General features: G+C 38.1%; 1 protein-coding gene and 1 pseudogene across 2 annotated transcripts; both read right to left on the bottom strand.

Moving 5' to 3' along the window:
• Positions 1–5,258: 5,258 nt before the first annotated feature.
• On the bottom strand, positions 5,259–21,481 carry POLR2K (RNA polymerase II, I and III subunit K). 2 transcript variants are annotated; one of them, XM_074200625.1, is made up of 4 exons: positions 21,374–21,481; positions 21,004–21,073; positions 16,240–16,369; positions 5,259–6,542 (listed from the first exon to the last, which is right to left on the bottom strand). In XM_074200625.1, exons 2-4 carry the CDS (start codon positions 21,062–21,064, stop codon positions 6,458–6,460), a joined length of 276 nt encoding a protein of 91 aa, XP_074056726.1. In that variant the 5' UTR covers positions 21,065–21,073; positions 21,374–21,481; the 3' UTR covers positions 5,259–6,457. The 2 variants fall into 2 exon arrangements, with proteins under 2 accessions (XP_074056726.1, XP_074056727.1); XM_074200626.1 differs by lacking the exon at positions 5,259–6,542 and adding an exon at positions 15,408–15,581 and having other exon boundaries at positions 16,277–16,369.
• Positions 8,497–10,901, bottom strand: LOC141497799 (POU domain, class 5, transcription factor 1 pseudogene; annotated as a pseudogene).
• Positions 21,482–22,399: the final 918 nt, after the last annotated feature.

Genomic DNA, 22,399 nt, shown 5'->3' with positions numbered 1-22,399 from the left:
TCCCTCCGGCCGGCACATTGGCTGCTCCGCTGCTCGGCTCCCGCTGATTGGCCCCTGCCAGTCGCGGGGCTCCGCCTCCTTCGCTTTGGGCCCTTCCCCTCCTCCCGGCACCTAGGCGGGTGGTGTTCAGCCTGGGGGGAGGAGGCGGAAGCCGCCCTGCGCCGGGGTCCAGGTAAATGTTTGAGATCCAGGTCTCTGAAGGACAGAAACGGGCATGACACTTTTTTTTTTTAATTTTAGGAAGGTTTTATTTTCAGTTTACATTTTTTGACCCAATCTTGCTTCCCTCCCCCCACCCCCACAGAAGGCAGTTTGTTAGCCTTTAGGTCATGCCCCATAGTATGCATTGATCTAAGTTGAATGTGAGGAGAGAGAAATATCCTTAAGGAAGGAACATACAGTATGAGATATAGCAGAATTACATAAGACAATTTTTTTAAATTAAATTAAAGGTACATAGAAAGACTTTGGTCTTTGTTCAAACTCCACAATTCTTTCTCTGGATACAGATGATATTCTCCACCACAGACAGCCCAAAATTGTCCCTGGTTGTTGCACCGATGGAATGATCGAGTCCATCAAGGTTGATCATCCCCCCCGTGTTGCTGTTAGTGTTTTTCTGGTTCTCCTCTCACTCAGCATCAGTTCATGCAAATCCCTCCAAGTCTCCCTGAAATCCCGTCCCTCCTGGTTTCTAATAGAACAAAAGTGTTCCATGACATACATATACCACAGTTTGTTAAGCCATTCCCCAATGGATGGACATTCCCTCAGTTTCCATTTCTTTGCCACCACAAACAGGGCTGCTATGAACATTTTTGTCCATAAATAAAATTTTTATCCTTTTTCATAATCTCTTCAGGTTATAGACCCAGTAGTGGTATTGCTGCTGGATCAAACAGTATACACATTTTTGCTGCCTTTTGGGCATTATTCCAAATTGCTCTCCAGAAAAGCTGGATGAGGCCACAGCTCCACCAATAATGGATTAGTGTCCCAGATTTCCCACATCCCTTCCATCACTGATCATTGTCCTTTCTGGTCATGTTGGCCAGTCTAAGAGGTGTGAGGTGGTACTTCAGAGATGTTTTAATTTGCATTTCTCTAATAATTAGTGATTTAGAGCAATTTTTCATATGACTATGGATTGCTTTGATCTCCTCATCTGTAAATTGCCCGTGCATATCCTTTGACCATTTGTCAATTGGGGAATGGCTTGTCTTTTTAGAAAAAAATTTGACTCAGTTCTCTGTATGTATTTTAGAGATGAGTCCTTTGTCAGAAACACTAGTCATAAAAATTGTTTCCCAATTTACTATATTTCTTTTGATCTTGGTTACAGTGGTTTTGTCTATGCAAAAGCTTTTTAATTTAATGTAATCAAAATTATCTAGTTTGTTTTTAATGTTCTCCAACTCTTCCTGGGTCATAAATTGCTTCCCTTTCCATAGATTTGACAACTATTCCTTGATCTTCTAGTTTGCTTATAATATTGTTTATGTCTAGATCCTGTATCCATTTTGATCTTATCTTGGTATAGATTGTGAGGTGTTGGTCTGATCTAAGTTTCTTCCATACTAACTTCCAATTTTCCCAGCAGTTTTTAATTGAAGAGAGAATTTTTATCCCAATAACTGGATTCTTTGGATTTATCAAACAGCAGATTACTATAATCATTTCCTGCTATTGCACCTAGTCTATTCCACTGATCCACCACTCTATTTCTTAGCCAATACCAGACAGTTTTGATGACTGATACTTTATAATTTTAGATCAGGTAGGGCTAAGCTACCTTCTTTTGCGCTTTTTTTCATTAAGTTCCTGGAAATTCTTGACTTTTTATTTCTCCATATGAATTTACTTACATTTTTTTCTAGCTCGTTAAAGTAATTTTTTGGAATTTTGATTGGTAGGGCACTAAACAAATAGTTTAATTTTGGTAGAATTCTCGTTTTTATTCTATTAGCTTGGCCTATCCATGAGCAGTTGATATTTGCCCAGTTATTTAAATCTGTTTTTATTTGTGTGCATGACACACTTTTAAGTTTAATCTGCATTACTGACATTTTCTTAATTTTTTTAGGGCTGGACAATCAATAAAAGAATAAATCAAACCCTGATTTGCAGAATTTGCTGATTCCAAGATGTAGAGGTTCACATTTTAAATTTAACAACTGACTCCGTTTCAGGAGTATGAGATCAAATAGGTGATGATATAGTGAATAGAGTGCTAGGCTGGTCATCAGGAAGACCTAGGTTCCTCCCACTTTAACCTAGAAATCTTACAAAATTCATTAGGATTTAATCCAGAAAATTAACACCCCTTCATTTATCACAAGAAAGAAATGTTAGATTGACATTTTGCTAAAGGGAAAATATTTACTCTTGTTTCAAAAGGCCATTAACTTTTTTATTTTGGGGGTATTTTTGCAAGGCAAACAGGGTTAAGTGGCTTGCCCAAGACCACACAGCTAGGTAATTAAGTGTCTGAGACCGAATTTGAACCCAGGTACTCCTGACTCCAGGGCTGGTGCTTTATCCACTGCGCCACCTAGCCACCCCCAGCAATTAACTTTTCAATGTCCACTCTGCAATTTTTTATTTTTTAAATAAGAGACTTCACCATTCTACCCTTAAAAGACCAGATTAGTCTGTATCTTGGCCTTGACACTTCGTTCTCCATTTAGCTGCACTTGTTTAAGATCTTCCCTCTGGCACAATGTTCTCCTTCCCTTCTCTTTGCCAATTTACATCTTCCTTATCCCAAAGCTTTTCAAGTATCCTCATTGGTACCTTGGTGACACTAGTCAGAAAGATGAGGAGTTCAAATCTTTAGTTTTGCCACTTTCTATAGGTATCGCTTTTTTTTTTTTTTTAGATTTTGGCAAGGCAAATGGGGTTAAGTGGCTTGCCCAAAGCCATACAGCTAGGTAATTATTAAGTGTCTGAGACCGGATTTGAACCCAGGTACTCCTGACTCCAATATGCCACCTAGCCGCCCCTATCTATAGGTATCTCTAAACTTTGGTTTCCTCATTTGTAAAATGGTGGGATTGGTCTGGATTTCAGGTGGCATTGTTGTTCAGTTGTGTCTGACTCTTCATGACCCCATTTGGGATTTTTCTTAGCAAAGATACTGAAATGATTTGCTATTTCCTTCTCTACCTCATTTTACAGGAAAAAACAGAAGCAAACAAGGCTAAATGACTTTCTCAGGGTCACACAGTGCCTGAGGCCAGATTTGAACTCAGGAAGACCATCTTCCTAACTCCCAGGTCCAATACTCTACCCACTGTGCAAACCTAGCTGCCCCTTGTACCTGCTGCCTCATCTGTAAAATGATGGGATTAGTAAAAAGATAGGGCAGCTAGGTGGTGAAGTGGACAGAGCACTGGCTTTAGAATTAGGAGAATAGGAGTTCAAATCCACCCTCTGACACTTATTAGTTGTGTGACCTTGGGCAAGACACTTAACCCAGATTGCCTCACAACCAGGGTCATCTCCAGTTGACCTAATTCATATCTGGTCATTCCAGTCCACTGGACTCAGCTCTGGAGGAGAAAGTGGGGCTAAACACAGCACCTCCTTCCTCAAATTCTATTCTTGTGCTTGTCATGGCATCACTTCCCTTAAGTCATGGCCCTCTTCAAGAACAAAGGACAAACATCAAAAAAGGACTGCTCTGTTTCTCTCAGATCTAGATCCACAATCCTTCCCTGGGTCTCCACTCATCTTTAGCTTTGGGACACAACTTTGTTTAGTGTTATACTTAAGCAAGTATATGCCATGCCCCCTTCTCTATGCAAGTTAAGTGCTGAGGACTGAAAATGTATAATCTAAACCTTGTACAAGTGGCTTGTACATAGCTTGTCACACATCAGGTGCTTAAACGTTTAGTAACTTTATTTTAAAGAGCAATACTCTCAAACTTTGAAGGGACTATTACAAATGAACTTTGAAAAAAAATCTTTATCTGCTAGTAAAAATGGTAGAAATTTCACTGCACCAAATTGAAAGGATTTGATATTCCTTAGGTGTAAAACCACTACAAATCCCTGATCAAGAAATTGGATTAAAATTTGTGCCTCCCCTCTCCCCATCAATACATAAATGTTAACTATAGATTTGAAGGGATTGTTTTTCACTGATCTTTTGGAATATTAAATTTGAATATTTATAGGTACAACTTCAAATTTCATCTTATCACTTGGACTATGTTCATTCCCTTACAAATTTCTCCATAGTCTCCAACAATCAATAAATTACCTGAAGTCACACTGCCTACTCTGATTTGTCCTGTCTTCCTCCTGTCATAGGAAGGAAACTTAGTCCAAACATTAGGAAGATAGTAGCAGTTCTTCCAGTTCCCACAGTTCCCTCTTGAAGGACCATAATATACATTCAGTAAATCTTTTTTTAATAATAATTGGGGGGGGGGGAGTCCATCAATTGGGGAATATTCACCTGAACAAGTTGTAGTATATACTGTATTATAAGAAATAATGACTTTGATGATCTTAGCAAAATATGGATAAACTTGCCTGAAAATACAAAGCGTGAAAAGGGTAGAACTGAATGTTGTATGCAATAACAATATAGTTTTAAATATAACTTTGAGTGAATAAATCATTTTGACTATTATAATTACCCAAATTAACTACAAATGACAAATGAAAGACACTATCCGCATCCAAAGAACCGATAAGTAAAAGTATGTATAAAATATTGTTTAACATACATATATAGACATACATGTATATATATATACATGCATACATATATATGTATAATATATATTTGTGCTGAAAAGTAGTAATCTTAGGGTGGACAGGGGAAAAAAGAAGAGAGAGAAAAAAAGACAAAAGTTATGTGATAACAGTTTAAAGGATCACTATACTAAAATTTATTTCATTTATTACATATTTAAAAAACAATAAGTTGTACCTAAGTGATTCGCAGTTTCATGTATCACTTTTTTTCTATTCTAAGTTATGGAAATGTTTGTTTTATTTCTTAAGTTCAGAATAAAATAAATAAATAATAGCAACTCATGTGCATTTAGTACTTTAAAATTTACAGGGATTTTTATTTATCACAAAGGGTTTTTCCTCATAATAACCTGTAAATTAGGCAATGAGAAAATAATTACCTGTTTGCAGCTGAAGAAACAGAAGTTCAGACAATCATTAAATACTTTATTCTCAAAATTCAGTATGCATTTATTAAGCACTTACTATGTGCAAAGCACTCTGCTAAGCATTTGAGATACAAGGAGTTCATATTCCAATAGGAGAGACAATATATATGGAGGCCTTAAACTGCCAAGTCAAATGGAAAAAAAAAATTGTTTTTCAGATGTCATTCCCACTAGCAAAATACCAGTTTCTGATGCTGACCCACTTTATGTGCCAAGGAATTTGGTTTTCAGTAACTATAGCTGTGGGTTGAATCTCTACAGGACTGGATTCCCAGAATGAGAGCTATGGGCCTAAGATTGGAAGCAATGCTATTCCCAAGACTCTTGGGTCCTGGGCTGTCTCCATCAGGATCTGAGAGAAAATGGTGGTCAAGGTGGGAGTGTCTCCCTCTCGATGCCCTGTTGCTTGTCAGGCAGACCAACTTAACTTTCTTTGTGTGTGGTTATTAGATACAAGTTTACATTATACACATCTTATTTAATTCTCACTCTTCTTTAAGGGAGGTAGTAGTATCTCCCATTTTCTAGATGAAGAAACAGTCTCTTTGGTCCCACAGTTAGTATTTTGAATCCAAACTGACCTGACTCCAAATCCTGTCTCCTATCCACACTAGAATGTCACATTTCTTTTTTTTCCTTATAGACAATTTATTTTTCCAATTACCTATTATGAAAATTTTTCAATATTCATCCACACACACATATTTATAAGTTACACAATTTTCTTCCACCCTCCCTTCCCATCCCCCTTCCCTCAGCAGTGAACAGTATAGTGAACATTGTACATGTACACTTGTGTTTACATAAGTCATTTTTTTGTGAGGAATTAGGGATAAGGGAAAAGAAAGAAAACCATGGGATAGGAAGAAAAAACAACTTTTTAAAAAAGTGAACATAGTAAAAACAAAAAAAAAGTGAACATAGTGTTCATTCAGATTCTGCAGTTTATTTTTGTTTTTTTGTTTTTTCCTTCATCTGGATGTGGATGGCATTGTCCATAACAGGTTTCCCAGGGTTATCCTAGCTCTCTGAATTGCTGAGAGGAGCTGTATCCATCAAGGTTGATCCACTCATAGTGTTGTTGTTAATGCCCTACAGTATTCTTTTGGCTCTTTTTTCCTTTGCTCAGCATCAGTTCCGGTAATTCTCTTCATGCTTCTCTAGAGTCCAAAAATTCATGGTTTTCTTACAGAACAATAGTACTTCATAACATTTGTATCCCATAACTTGTTCAGCTCTTCCCCAATGATGGGCATCCCTTCAATTTTTAACTCTTTGCACTACAAAAAGAACCACTATGAATATTTTGGAACACATGGGACTTTTTTTCCAGAATATCACATTTCTGAAAAATATAAAAATAAGTTGTTTCTTTAATGTTGAATTTACTTAAGAAAAAATATGCCTATTTTTGATAAATTATTAAAAATAATCTACTTGATTTGTGTTGAAAATTCAACTACTATCAGTTTCAGAACATCAATCCAAGTGAGTGTTATAGAAATTGAGAGTATACTTCACATTGTAGAGTCAAAACAATAAATGCATCCACTCTGATAATGAATAGAAGACTAGACCAAACCATGCCAATTGGCATGATCCCAGTATAAATAAAATAAAAGATGTAGCTTTTGTTATAACTTTGGATTGAGTGGATATAGGAGTAGAGTAATGGGAAGAAACTGCAATGATAATTTGAATTTCAAAAAGTCAACTGCAGGAAACAGAAATAAGGACTGGGCATGGAGGTCATCTTGGATCCAGAATTTAGGCTAAATGATGTCATACTTAATTGAGTCAACTAAGATGGAAGGAACATCACAGGTGGTTCACCTTGATTTTCATAAAGCATTTAATAAAGCTATTCTTCCAGAACAGATGGAAAAATACAGTCTCACTCTCTATGAGCTGGTCATGGCTAAATTCTATTGTTATCTAGCTCTCAACTCTCTTATCTTATCCCTATAATTTCATGGGATTGAGGAATTCCAGAAGTGTGGAAACTTCCTCTATTGATACAGATTGGCCCAGAATCTGGAAGACTCCTCTTCTTGAGTTCAATTCTAGCCTCAGATACATCTTAAGTATGATCCTGGGCAGATCACCTAACCCTGATTGCCTCAGTTTCCTCATCTGTAAAATGATATTTGTTTATCGATAAAAGATTAAAAAAACCCATCACTTCAGTATCTTTGACAAAAACAAACCTAAATGGGATCATGAAAGATTTGCATACAACCGAAAAATGGCTAAACAAATTTGTCCATTATGCCACTTTCCTCTTATGATAAGAATTTTGCCAATTCTTCGCTAAAAATCAAGATGTGTCTTCAGTATTTTTCTCCTACTTGTCTATAACCATTTCAAAAGAGTTAATGAAATCAATTACCTATTCTTAAAACTACAGTAGCTTTTAATGTTCACAACTTCCCTTTCTAAAGGCTCCCCTTACTAATACATTATAGTTTTTTTTGTGTGTTTGTTTTTCCCAGGAATTAAAGTCAAACTCATTCTGCCCTCTTCCCTATCTTGACCATAGGAATACTAATCAAACATTTTCCAGAGATTATTGACAGCAGCTCTGCCATTACATTTCTCAGTCTTTTCAATACGCTCAAATGAAAATTGTTCCAGCCAGGTGACTTAAGTCATTTGAAGTTAGATTTCTCCTTATTCAACAAATTAAAGCAACAAACAAGCAAACATACAGCTGTAATGAATAAGGCATTGGGTACAAGAACACAAAAAATTATGTTAGAGAGATAACATGGTAGAGTGGAAGCATTGACTTTGAAATCAGGGGGATCTGATTTCAAATCCTACTTCTAAAATTTACTAGTTGTGTGATAACAGGAACAGAGATTAAAAATCTAAGGGGTTTTTTTTTTTTACTTTATGTATTTTTTTTTAGGTTTTTTCCAAGGCAAATGGGGGTTAAGTGGCTTGCCCAAGGCCACATAGCTAGGTCATTATTAAATGTCTGAGACCGGATTTGAACCCAGGTACTCCTGACTCAAGGGCTGGTACTTTATCCACTGCGCCACCTAGCTGCCCCAAAAATCTGAGTTTTGGGATGGCTAGGTGGCAAAATGGATAGAGCACTGGCCCTAGTGTCAGGAGTACCTGAGTTCAAATCCCGCCTCAGACACTTAATAATGACCTAGCTGTGTGGCCTTGGGCAAGCCACTTAACCACATTGCCTTGCAAAAACTAAAAAAATAAAAAATAAAAAAAAATCTGAGTTTCAACAACAATCTCTTTAGTTGGTCAACAAACATTTGTAAAGCATCATGTGACAAGCACTGTGCTAAGGCTAGTGTCCCTTTAGTTGACCAAATCCTTTTTGGTCCACTTTCCCCTATCTTCTCTCTGAACTCTTTGGCATTTGCTTCCCTCATATCTTTTTTTTTTTTTAGGGAAATTTAAGCATTTTATCAACCCACAAATTCAATACAAACTAATTATATGAAAGCAGCAGAAAAAAAAAGCTACAAGTAGTAGGTAACATTAACAGTACCAGGCATTATGTCAAAGCATTTTACAAAAATCATCTCATTTGAAACTCATAGCAACCCTGGGAGGTTAGATACTGTTGTTATCCCCATTTTATAGATGAAGAAACAGGCAAAGTTAAATTGACTTGTCCAAGGTCTCACAGCTATAAAGTCAGAGATGAGATTTAAACTGGGGTTTTCTTGAATTCAGACCTTATGCTACATCAATAAGTATAGAATTTTAAGAGGGGTGGTCAAGTCTTGGATGTTCTTTGTCCTTTTTGCTTCTCAATCATGTCCAATTCTGACTCCATTTGGGATTTTCTTGGCAAAGATTGGTATTTCCTTTTTTTTTTTGCCATTTCCTTCTCCAGTTCATTTCACAGTCAACAAAACTGAGGTAAACAGGGTTGGTTAAATGACTTTCCCAGTCATACAACTGATAATGATCTGGGGTCAAATTTGAACTCAGATCTTCCTGGTTCCAGGCACCTAATTGCTTTCTCCTAATCACACCAAATCAAGTATGTAATGTTCAGTTTGTGGTATTCCATTCTATAAGGACCAAGAGGATAAAGTATTTCATGTTATATGACAAGACAACAATATATAATGTTAAGACTCAGGAGTCAGGATGACCAGAATTAAAATCTACTTTGGATTTTTTAGGGCCCAAAGTGAACAATTTTAACTTCTCTCATCTCAATTTCCTCTCCAATATTAGACAGCAACATCTTACAAGACTGTTGTAAGGATCAAATACGATAAATTGAAAAGTTCTTTGCAAACATTAAAATACCACATAAAATATTAACTATTTTATATTGAATGGTTGAAGCAAATGTTTAATTTGGAGGGGTCAGAGGGGAGGACCCAATAGAGGTCTTTAAATATTTGAAGGGATTTGATTCAATATGACTTGCTTAAGATTGTTTTATTTAAGAGTTGGGAGATAAAAGAGATGTGGAACTAATACACAAATTTTCCAACTTCCCCCCACCCATTCCCCCTCAAAAATCTGTTTATGAATCTCTGAAATAGTGATCTCATTCTTCCCTGTTCCTAAATACTCCCAGGATTTAGAGAACTTAATTGACCAACTTCCAGACCTCATAATATTTTGTTGGGTTCCTCATCTCTATTCTCTCACCTTCTCTGTACAAGGATAGACTAGCCATTCAGCTTGAATGCATGTTAGAGCCCAAAGGGGTAACAGGGAGAGGGGAAAATGCATTCCCCTCTGTGAAAGGAGCTGGGGAATAAAGAGTAGTGAAATGAGGGGCCCCGTAGCTGAGATGACTGAAAGGAGGGCCTGGAGGTAGGGGAAAAGCCATAGGTCCCCCAGGGAAGGAGCCAGTTGCCTCAAAATCCTCTCGGGGTGAATTGCCGTTGCTTCACTTGCCCTTCTGGTGCCAGTTACAAAACCAAACCCGGACAACATCTTTGTCAAGGCCCAGCTGCTCAGCAATATTGCTAATCTGCTGAAGTGTGGGTTTGGGACACTGGAGAAACATGTTCTCCAAGCTTCCCTGAACTCCATTCTCAATGCTTGTGCGTTTCCTCTTTCTGGCTTGTTGAAGGACTGTCTCAGCCTTGCACATCTCCTGAAGGTGGTCATTGTCATCAGCTGCTTCTAGCCACTTCTGTAGCAGAGGTTGGAGCTTACACATGTTCTTGAAGCTAAGTTGTAGGGCCTCAAAGCAACAGATGGTGGTCTGGCTAAAAACCTTCCCAAAGAGTGCCCCCAAGGGGATGCCCACATCAGCCTGGGTATAACCCAGAGTGATCCTCTTCCGCTTTAGCTCCTTGGCAAACTGCTCCAGTTCCTCTGGGGAAGGGGTCTCCTGTGGCTGCTTGTCTCCACTCTCCGCCAGCTCAGTCTTGGAGACTCGGGCAGCGGCGCAGGGCTCTGGGGAGCTGCCCTCGGAAGGGCTCTCAACCCCAGCTCTGGCATTGCCGTCGGCAGCAGCGATCTCCTGCCCAGGTGGAACCATCACTCCCACGTTGGGCTGAGGTTCACAGTAGACACCCCCTCCCTACATATCGTACAAATGGCACAGGGCCATTCCCCACCCATTGGGCCCCGGTCTGGTTCCAGTCCCTCTGGGTGGGCCTTGGAAGCCCGGCCAATTCCATGTAGGCTCTGACCCTCCCGCCCTGCCACCACCTGGGGGTGGCAAGAAATATTCAGGAGTCAGGTGTCCAGCCATGAGGTACTTCCCTCATATCTAAACCATAGCCATTTACATTAACCCAAATTCAATTACACACTAAGATTCTCACTTCATCCCAAAGTTTCCTTCATTCTATACTGGCAAAAAGATTCTCCTTACTGACCAGAATTGGGTTACATTATCTTTTCTCTATCTTTTAGAGTGTGCAATTATCACTAAGGTAAGTTAAGAATTATTAGACTTCTTAGTTTTTTGGCAGTTTTAGTATAAGTCAGAATAATCAAAATCTCCAACACTTTATCCTGACTCAGTGAGACTTATGAGGTTATTTCCCATTCATCATCCATTTCCTTCCTCTGACTAGGTATTCTGTAGTATACTTACCACAGTATTGCTTCTCTTTTGCCCCTTCTCTGACCCTCAATCAAATGTTCTTTATTACTTCCTTCTTTTACTTCCTAAATTTATTCATATATATTTTTTATTACACAAAGAAACAAAGAAACAGTGAGGTAGAATGGATAGAGAGCCAGTCAAAGTCAGGAAGCTCTGGATTCAAATAGTGCCCTTCTCAAGTTACTTAACCTGAAGCGACTAGGTGGCATAGTGGATAAAAGTGTAGTCAGGAAATCCTGAATTTAAAGTGTTTATAATAGTACCCATGACAGATTTGAGGATAAAATGAGATATGGTCTGAAAAGTGCTTAGCACAGTGCTGGCTCACAGTAGAAGTTTTAATATCCCTTTAAGACTTTACATTGCAGAGAATGTTCCAATCTGCATTGGTAGGAGTTTCTTACCTGGGAGTTCCCATACCCTTTGAAAAAAGTAAAGGTCAGATTCTAGTCATGGGACATATCCTACTAAATTTCAGTGATACCTATGAAGCCAAACTGACCTCGTGCAAAACTCTCTAGTTTACCTTTTTTGTTGCTCATGTTGTCATATTTATGAGGAATTTGAGGTCATGTGTTTCATTGCTGCTTTACCTCTTGAATATTATTACTTATATTGTGCCTGATATTATCTGTTATTTTACTTGCAGGTGCAGTTTTCATCATTTTAAAGATGGAAGCAATGATAAAAAAAAACAATTCTCTTGAAATTTCGTGTAATATTATTCAAAATCCTTCACACACAAAAGAACAATTTTGTGAAAAGATTTAAAATGATCAAGATTACAATTATTATATACAATTACTACTGTCTTACATTAAGCATTCTCATTTAATATTCTGTTTAAATGGTAAGGGAGGGGAAATACATTCTTGGGGGGGATCTTAGACCCTGAACCAAGGAAAGGACCTGCAATAGAATAATACAGTATTTAACTGAACCATACTGTAAAAAAAAAATCAAAACAAAAGCAAAATTAAGTTAAAATCTTTTAAGTTCAGAGATTTCACTTGCTTAAAAAGGGGAAACAGATCTCTTTGAATTCTATTTCTGTTCTATATGGCATAGCTATATATTTTTTGATAGGTTTAAAGGGAAATGGATTCAACAGTGGGAAAAATTTCAAGGATGTTACAATATATTGTGCTTTCTGTTTTCAGTCTCAAACTTCAATTATTTTTACATTTTTGTTTTACATTTTAAAACATTTTCTTTCACAATTGTTCTTTTAATTTCCTAAGAATATGTTTGTCATATCATTTCTAATTGCCAAGGTTGCTGCAATATGGAAACAGCTTCCCCTTTAGTATCTAACACAAAGACCTATACAATAAAATCATTCTTAATCCCTCATAAAAAATGGCAAGGCTAGGTGGTGCAGTGGATAGAGCACCGGCCCTGGAATGAGGAGTACCTGAGTTCAAATACAGCCTCAGACACTTAATAATTACCTAGCTGTGTGGGCTTGGGCAAGTCAATTAAACCCACTACCTTGCAAACAAAAAAATTGGCAAGCTTCTCCCACACAATCCCAATCCATTGAGGAAAAAGAAATGAATTCCAGGGTGCAATAGATTTAAGGAAAAATTTATACACTGAAAACATTAGAGGCAGTCTTGACATTGCTACCAGGGTTCTGAGCAAGCCCTTCATTCTCTACTGTAATTAGGTGAGGGTCTATTCTGGGCAGTCAGATACCACTTGGGTTGCTTTTGCTCTGCCATAGCCAGTTCTATCTCCAAAGCCACCATCCCCAGAATCTCAAAAGTCATAACTAGTAACCTTAGTCTTCTAAGCTATAGTCAGAAGCTTTGAGCAATCTTTTTTTTTCCGTTTTTTTTTTTGCAAGGCAAATGGGGTTAAGTGGCTTGCCCAAGGCCCACACAGCTAGTGTGTGCTTTATCCACTGTGCCACCTAGCCACCCCATATCTTTGAGCAAATATTTGTAATTTTAGATCTTCCTACCCAGACTATTGTGTCTTTATAGAGATCAAATTATCTGGGTCTACTTCGCTCACAGATAGAGCATTTAGACCCTAAAGGGAACTGATACTATCATTTGGTTTTTTTCTCTTACAGAACCAGAGCTGCCAAAAGTGTCTAGTAGGTACTTGCTCATCCCTTCTCAGCCTCAACTCTCAATGTGATAACCCATTTTTTAACAAAGTTTTGGGGTTTTTAAAAAAACATTTCCCCACCTGACAACTGGGAGTAGACTGCTTATGTTCCCACTCTATCCAACCTTACCAAGGAGCTTAGGATATGTACCTCTCTCTTCATTCATAGGTTCTAACTAATCCTATAATATTTTGCCTTTCATGTTGTCTTGAAACTTTGGTTAAGTCTCAAGAAGAAACCAAAATGCTGATGGGGAGAGAAATAAGTCTTCTGATGGTGTTTTTGCCGTCACAAAAAAATTCTTTATGTCCTTTATATAATTGCTAAATAAGTATTTGTGAAAAGCTTTTTATGTACAAGGTATAATGCTAGCTGTTAAAGGGATAAATAAAAAAGATAAGGTCTAGAGTGAATAGTCTAAGCATCATTTTTTGGTTGTAAACCTGGGTGACTGGAAGTACAGATATAGTTTTGACAGAAGTAAGAAAATGAGTCAATTTGGAGGAGGGGAAGGAGTTAAGAACAGAGGGACAAAGAATCCCAATGAAGACCTAAGAGAGTGAAATTGTCAGGGGTGGCTAGGTGGCAGAGTAGATAGAGCACGGGCCCTGGAGTCAGGAGTACCTGAGTTCAAATCCGGCCTCAGACACTTAATTACCTAGTTGTGTGGCCTTTGGCAAGCCACTTAACCCCCATTGCCTTACAAAAGAGACCTAAAAAAATAAAAAATAATTTGTCAAGATTCTGTATGCACTGAAATTAACTTCAATGTTAAGTTTAATTAGTTACACTCAGGTACATTAAAGTGTTGTTTTTGTTTTTTTTTTTGCAAGGCAATGGATTTAAGTGACTTGCCCAGGGCCACACAGCTAGGTAATTACTAGGTGTCTGAGGCCGGATTTGAACTCAGGTACTCCTGACTCCAGGGCCGGTGTTTTATCCACTGCACCACCTAGCCACCCCTACATTAAGTTTTTAATAAACCCTTTTCCTTTTTTTTTCCAAAAGGATTATTCCCTCCCTATTCTAATCTCTGAGCTTTCCTATGGCCCATAACCTTTCACTGGGCTGTGGCTAGTACTACAGGCTGTATGACTTTGCCACTTCCATTGAACACAGGATTTAGCAACACCTTTACCAACTTGAAATGACTGAGTAGCGGCCAACAATACGTTGAGTCTGTTAGAAATATAGCCTAGTTAAGTTTGCAATCCTATCATATTTTTGCTTGTGATAACCCAGTAAGGCTATTTCTAAATTGTAAAAGGACTGCAGTTTCCATTTGGGGAAGGTGTCCACAGTGATAAAATAGCAGTGGGGCAATTTGTAGGGCATCATATTTTTATTTATATTATAGTCATTTCCGTATTTGTCTCAATTACCACTGGACTGTAAATTCATTGAAGGCAGGGAACAATTTATTTTTTCACCCATGTAATTTCAACATCTACCATATTGCATCACACAAAGAAGGCAATGCATTATAAATTACATTGATAACTCTGACTGTACAAAGCTGTTCAAAAAAATTCCTCTTTTACATGTAGTTGATAAAAAAAAAAGAACATCTAGGCAGGTTTTCCTCCTCCCTTGTACATTTATAAAGAGGTTTTAAAAGTAGTCATGCTTACAACTACATTTTATTTTATTTTGGTTTTTGCAAGGCAATGGGGCTAACTGACTTGCCCAAGGTCACACAGCTAGGTAATTAAGTGTCTGAAGCTGAATTTGAACTCAGGTCCTTGGGATTCCAGGACCAGTGCTCAATACACTCTGCCACCTAGATGCCTCTACTATATTTTAAAGAGAAAGGAAAGAATATTAAAGAGGTAGTGAAATTTCACATATAGCTTGGAAGGGGATGTAGAACAAAAGGATTTATTTGTTTTTGTGCATTTATCCTAATATCTTATAATCTGTAAATTTTATATAAAGTTTTCTTCCTTGTTCTATTTCTTTGGTGATGGTTATCCATTTATAATTTTCTTAAAAACAATACAAGAAAACAAGCAAACTACTTTGTCACTACATTTGAAAATTTTATTTTAAAAATAATTTATAGCTTACAGAATGGAAGAGTATTACAGTGTTATCTGTTTTAAAAAAAAAGCACATAACCTAAAAGCTACACAATTTGAAATGGATGTGAGACATCTAGAAGAAGTAATTCTCAGGATTTTACCGGGCATCAAAAACCACCACTGTATTAAAATTGTGTTAAGGACAAAGGAAAAATAATAAAAATTTATGCCAATCATTGTACTTTCAAATGATATTAACCAAATAATAATAATAATAAACATATAATAGAGATAGTCTAATGATACTCAATAATTGCTTATTTTAAATGTACAAAGAGATGATGTTTCCTACTTGTAATGACAAGTTTGGTTTTAAAGAAAAATAACACAATTTTTTTCAATCCCCTTTTCCATCTAGAGAGTCAAAGATATACATCTGATATTATCAAACCCTTCTCTCATACACATGAAGTAACAATTAAAGTAATAGCATTGTTGTAATTTTCTTCTTTATTCCTGACTACCAATATAACCTTTTAGAGGCTTAAGCTTAACAAGCCAGTCCAATTTGAATGGGGGAAGGAAAATACGCCATGTCTGTGTTTATTCAAATTTCTCTAAATTCCAACTTCTATAACTGAGCAAGTTTGACCGCTAAGTAAATGATAATTACAAACTTAATGAGAATATTGAAAATATCAGGCAAGCTTAACATAATGGTCTTTAGGATTATTCTAGGACATAGCTTTCAGCAATGCTTCTAAAATTTTTTTTTTCATAAATTAAATCACTCCTGTTGATGAATACCCTTTAATATCAATTCACTCTTTTCACTCACCTCTTATCATACTTAGAAAGCAAAGGTGAAAGGATACATCTTTTTGTTCTTTTCTTGTACATTATTCTATATCCGCATTCTCTACATCTGATTGGATCCCTGGATTTTATTTCATTTTCTGTATGACATTCTGAAAAAGTAAACTTTTTTTACTTAAAGTCCTCTGCCATCCAGGAATATAAACATTCCTAGTAACTGCTTATCCAGTTGTTATTCTAATTATTTATGTACCTCAGACAATCTTAGAAATAAATGGAACTTAGAGATCTGTATAGATCAAAGCTTTCATTTTAAGCCCAGAGAAGTTAAATAAATTGCCTAAACCAATGTCAGAAAAACTCAAATAGAAAAGGGGGCTATTAAACCATATATAAGGATTCTTATGGGCTGCAGAAATGCACATATTAACATTACCTATTGAGTTTTTATTTTAATTACATCTTAATTTAGTTAGGGCAACATAAGAATGTTTCTAACCATGGAGTCTGACAGCTCTGGCCTAAACTACCAAATATGATCTTTTGTTTTGTTTGTTTTTTATGGGGGTAGGGTCAGGAAGGCAGGAGATGAATACAATTTTAGATGTTCTATTTTCTATTGGAGTTATATTTTGGGGCAACCCATTCTGAAATGTCTAATGGCAAATGACAGTGGGGTTTAGAACTCAGAAGAAATACTAGGGCTGAATATATTGTTCTGGCAGTTATCCACACAGAGATGACCATTAAATCCATGGATCAGGTCACCAAGTGAGAGAATGTAGACGAAGAAGAAGGATCAGTTTGGCTGAATCTTAGGGAACAAGAAGGGAAGTACTACATAAGTCTAGAAAGATTAAGTAGGGTCCTCTTGTAAAGGGCTTTAAATGCTAAACAGAAGATTTTATACTTAATTCTAGTGGAAAATACGGAATCACTTCTTTTCCTTCTATTCTCTTCTAAACTCTGTAGTATCTGGCTTCCAAACTCATCATTCATCTAACAAAGGTCTTTTCAAAGTTACTGGTGATCTCTTCTTAGTTGTAAAATCTACTGGCCTTTTCTCAATCCTCATTCTTCTTAGTCTTTTTTCAGTCTTTGACCCTCAATCACCCTCTTCTCCTTGATACTTTCTTCCTTCTGGGTTTTCAGGATATTACTGGTTCCTCCTAGCTCTCTACCTATCTTCCAGCAGCTCCCTCTCAGTTACTTTTGCTGGATCTTCATCCAAGTCATTCCTGTTAGTGCCAAGGGATCTGTCCTCAGCCCTTTTCCCCTTAGTTAATACCATTTCTCATTAGCTCTTATGAATTCAATTAGCACTTTTCAAACTACTTATCTCCAAATGCTTATTAGACATCCAGAACTGAATGTCCAGACATTTTAAATTCAATATATACAAACTGGTTAATTCTCTTTCCTATCAAATCTTCCTCTCTTCCTAATTTCCCTATTACAGTGTTGAGAGTACCACCATTCACTTGGGCTCACAACCCAGATAGATGTCAACCTTTCCTCACTCTCTCACTTCTCACATCCAATCTATTGTCATAGTCTACACATGACTTCTCTTCTGACACTGTCATCACACTGGTGTGGAGTTTCATCACTTCACACCTGGACTATTGCAATAGTTGACTGGCTGGTTTCCCTAACTGAAGTCTGTCTGAATTCTGGTCCATTTTCTACTCATGCATCAAAGTGATTTCCCTAAAGTCAACATATGACCATGCCATCACCCTATTCTATAACTTTCAGTAGTTCCCCATCACTTCCCAGAATCAAATTGATATTCAGAGACGTTCATTGCCCACCTCCTCCCCCCCCTCACCTCTCCAATCTTCTCATAGTATAAATTAGTATAAAATATTTAGCCCTCCCTTCCCCAATATTCTGTAAACCAGTAATAATGACCTTCTGGCTGTTCTAGGCACACAAATACTCCAGGTGTTTTTCACTGGTTGTCCTCCATATATCCACCTACTTAGTTTTACTCAAGTCCCATATAAAATCTCACTTTCTATTGGAAGTTTTTTCCAAACTCCCTTAACCCTAGTGCCTTTCTCTGAGGATTATCTCCAATACATCATGTTCATACTCAGTAGTTTGCATATTGTTTCCCCCATGAGACTAAGCACCATGAGAGCAGGGACTGTCTCTTGCTTTTCTCTGTATCTCTAGTGCTTTGCTCAGCCTCTGACACAGAGTAGACACTTAATAAATGTTTACTGACTGACCCTTGAAATTTATCGGATTGGACAGAGTCAAGGTCAGACTAAAGCTTAAAGAAAATGGCTATTCCAGACATCTTAAACTCAACATGTCTAAAACTGAATTCATTATCCCCCCCTCCCCCTGCCAGCCTGCCCGGCCAAACCTCTTCCTCTTCCAAACTTTCTTATTCCAAAGACACCATCATTTTTCCAATATTTCAGATTCATAATTTAGGCTTTTCCTCTGTCCCCCACTTTTCCCTCACCTAAAATAAATATATTAGATCTTGCAGTTCCTGCCTTCATATCTCTCACATATAATCTCTTCTCTGTACTTGAGTGGAAAGTCACCATTTCTCAGTCAGATTCCTAAAACGACCTTTTGACTAGTCTCCATGATTCAAGTTTCTTCATACTCCAGTTCATTCTGCACACTGTTGACACCAAGGTGATTTCCTTCAACACAGACCTAACTATTTAACTCCCCAATTCAACCTACTCTAGTGACTTTCTATTAATTCTAAAATAAAATGCAAACTCTTGTCCAGCTTTTAAAACCCTATACAACCCCTCTCCAACTTAGTTTTCCAGCCTTATTTGACCTCATTCTCCATCTCAAACTGCAATCCAGCTAAAGGAAGTCTTCTTCCTTTCCTTGGCCACTGGCCCCCATGCCTGGAATTCATTCCTGCCTTATCTGGTTAAGACCCAGTTAATCCCCATCTTCTACATGAAGCCTTTCCTGATCTACCTCACTTGATAGGATCCTCCTCCTCCTCCCAATCTATCTTGTCTTTAAGTACTTTGTGTGCATGTTTTTATGAACTTTTTATTTGTACAGAATATATTTCTTACATGGAAGGAGAAGGTTGGAGCAAACATTCCTTAAGTACTAGGCTGTAACAGGAACTGAGCTCAGCATTTCACAAATACTTCATTTTATCCTATGAGACAGGTATTATTATCATTATCACAAAGGCAGACAGAGACTAAGTGACTTGTTCAGAATCACAGTTACTAAGTGTCTAAGGCTAGATTTTAATTCAGATCTTCCTGATTCCAGGTCCAAGGCTTTTATCTGTTACCCTAAGCTGCCTCTATATACTCATCTATTCTATTAGCCTACAAGCTTATTGTGGGGATTGTTTCATTCTTTGTACCTCTATGTCTAGCACCTAAACAAGTTCTGAGCATGTTGGGTATGCTTAATTCATATTTGCTGATGGAAAATTCCTAGACAAAAACTATCTATCCCATTGCCTCAACTTCAGCTCTTCTCTCCTTTCAACCCTTTTGCAATCTGGCTTCTTCACAACTGAAACTATCATTATCAATTATCTCTTACTTAACAAACCTGATAACTTTTTACAGTCCTCATCCTTCCTGACCTCTTGCGGCATCTGACATCACTAAATATCCTTCCCTCCATCAGTTACCATGCATTTATTAAGTTCCATGTGTCAAGCATATGGAGGGATCCAACCTGCTAGATCCTCCTGTAGACTCTGTCTCTTTGGGGTTTTTCTGACACTGCTCTCTCTTGCTTCTCCTGACAATTCCTTTGTCTCTTTTGCCATTTCACTTGTCCACATCCTACTCCCTAAAAGTGTACCTTAAAACTCTAACCTGTCTATAACTTTCTCAATTAGTGACAATGATCATCTGTCAAGAGTTATGATTTTTAAATTGTTTAGTATGATATATGTAAAGAATTTGATAATAATAATTTAGTTTATAGAGCTCCTTTACAAAGGTAGGCTCTAGACCTAGAAAAACAGTGAAAACAAAGTAGAAGAAGTCATCTACCAATCATGACAGGTACTTCCTGAACTGTGCTTGCCTATGTTAAGTGAAGTGAACCAGTAGAATATCCAGTAGAATAATAATGTATTCCCAAAACTATATAATCAGCCTAGTCATTCCCATAGAACTCCTACTTGGAAGGTCATAAGATAGATAACCTTTGTATTGTATTGCATGGTGGGCTTCTCTTGGGAAAATCACTCAAGCCTCAAATCTTATTGTTTTATGATCCATCTTTCCACTTTTGATCTGATATAAAATATCTAGCTCCACAATGACAAGGAATGGAGTAATTCAATGATACGCAAATCAGATCCTAGCAAAGAAAGTAATTAATAAACAGCTATCTGATTTACTGGTGCTCTGTCTCTGGTCTGCTTTGTCACATCCAGGTTAGAAACAGTTCAGTAAAAACTCAGTTAACATTTCTTTGCAGATGAAACAGCTACATATTCAGTCCTGGTCTCGCTTCTGAGCTCTAGTCCATTACCAATTGCTACTAAACATTTCAAAATGGTTTGTTCCAAAGACAGTTCAAGCTGACAAAATACAATTTCAATAGAAAATAGAACATCCAACATCGAATTTATCTCCTCCCTTTCTGACCCTACCCCCATAAAAAACAAACAAAAAAAAGCCAAAGATCATGGCATCACTTCCCTTGTTGCTGTGGTCCTCTTCGAGAGTGAAAGACAAACATCATAATCAGCGAGGAAAGCGTGTTTCTGAAGTATTTAGATGGGGCATTATTTTTCAAAAATGACTCTCACCTCCGCAGATATATATCATAGGCTGCTGTTTGGGCGGCTGCACATCCTTCTGGGCATCCATCGTCAGGTCCTAAAAATCGTAGATTTTTCTCATCTCTAAGAGGTCCCCAAAGTGACTCGGCCCTCGTCACCCCCAAACTACGTGAGGCACGGAAGTGAGAGCACTGACTGAACGCGTCTCCCCCAATCGCCCCTCCTCAGCCCACGCCAAGCACACGAGAGCAGCAACCCGGGGTCCCATGCGCGCTCCCGTGACCCACCCGCACCAGAAGCCCACCATCTTCCCCCTCCCAAACCCCTCCATCCCCATCTCTCAGTTGTTGGTGAAATAACGCTGAAACGTTAAGCCCCGAGCCGCGGACCCCACTACCTGTCGCGCCTCAGGACCGCGAGTCACACCGCCACCAATAACAGCGGCAAGAGCCACTTCCGGCGCCCCGAGATGACGCAAAACACCCGCGACCACCCAGTCCCTTCGGCCTCGTGCGCGGACCGGAGCGACTGATTGGCTAAGATCAAAGAGGGCGGGGCGAAGGCTGGAAGGCCCCGGGTGGGACTGCCCTGGGCTGGAGGAGAGAGTGAGGCTGGTGACTTGGCACAGCACCCCCTCCCTCAGATACAATTCGGGTGCTTGTCCTGGCAGCGCCTCCCCGAGGGCCTGGTCTTCTAGGAAAATGAAGGACAAACATTAAAATGTGACTGTTGTGGGGATAAAATGAGATATGTGTTGAACCCGATACCAAAATCAATATAATTGGGTACTTTTAACAGCTCCTTTGCTGGAGGTATCAAAAGCAGGTTTTTGGAGTCAGAAGACCTAGAGTCAAATCCCAGCGTTGTTAGCTCCTCATTTATAAACTGGTATTGGTTGAAAAGCACTTCTCATGGAGAATACCATCTGTATCCAGAGAAAGAATTGTGGAGTTTGAACAAAGCCCAAAGACTATTACCGTTCATTTAAAAAAAAAACCCAACATTTTCTTACTATGTAATTTTGCTCTTATACTTTATTTTTCTTCCTTAAGGATACGATTTCTCTCTCATCACACTCAATTTGAATCAAATGTATAACATGGAAACAATGCCTTCTGTGGGGGGTGGGGGGAGGGAAGTAAGATTAGGGGAAAAAGGGGCAGCTAGGTGGCAAGTGGATGAAGCACCAGCCTTGGAGTCAGGAGTACCTGGGTACAAATCCGATCTCAGACACTTAATAATTACCTAGCTGTGTGGCCTTGGGCAAGCCACTTAACCCCGTTTGCCTTGCAAAAAACCACTAAAGATTAGGGGGAAAATCGTAAAATTCAAACTAATTTTTTTTTTAAAAGAAAAGCACTTCAAAAAACTTCAGGCTCTACTATTAATCGCATTCTTTTAAGCTCCAGGACTGAAAAGTAGG

This window comes from Macrotis lagotis, chromosome X (assembly GCF_037893015.1).
Source record: "Macrotis lagotis isolate mMagLag1 chromosome X, bilby.v1.9.chrom.fasta, whole genome shotgun sequence".
In the NCBI taxonomy this organism is placed as follows: Eukaryota; Metazoa; Chordata; class Mammalia; order Peramelemorphia; family Peramelidae; genus Macrotis; species Macrotis lagotis.
Note: the sequence above shows the minus strand (reverse complement) of the source record. Positions and strands in the feature narration are given on the sequence as shown.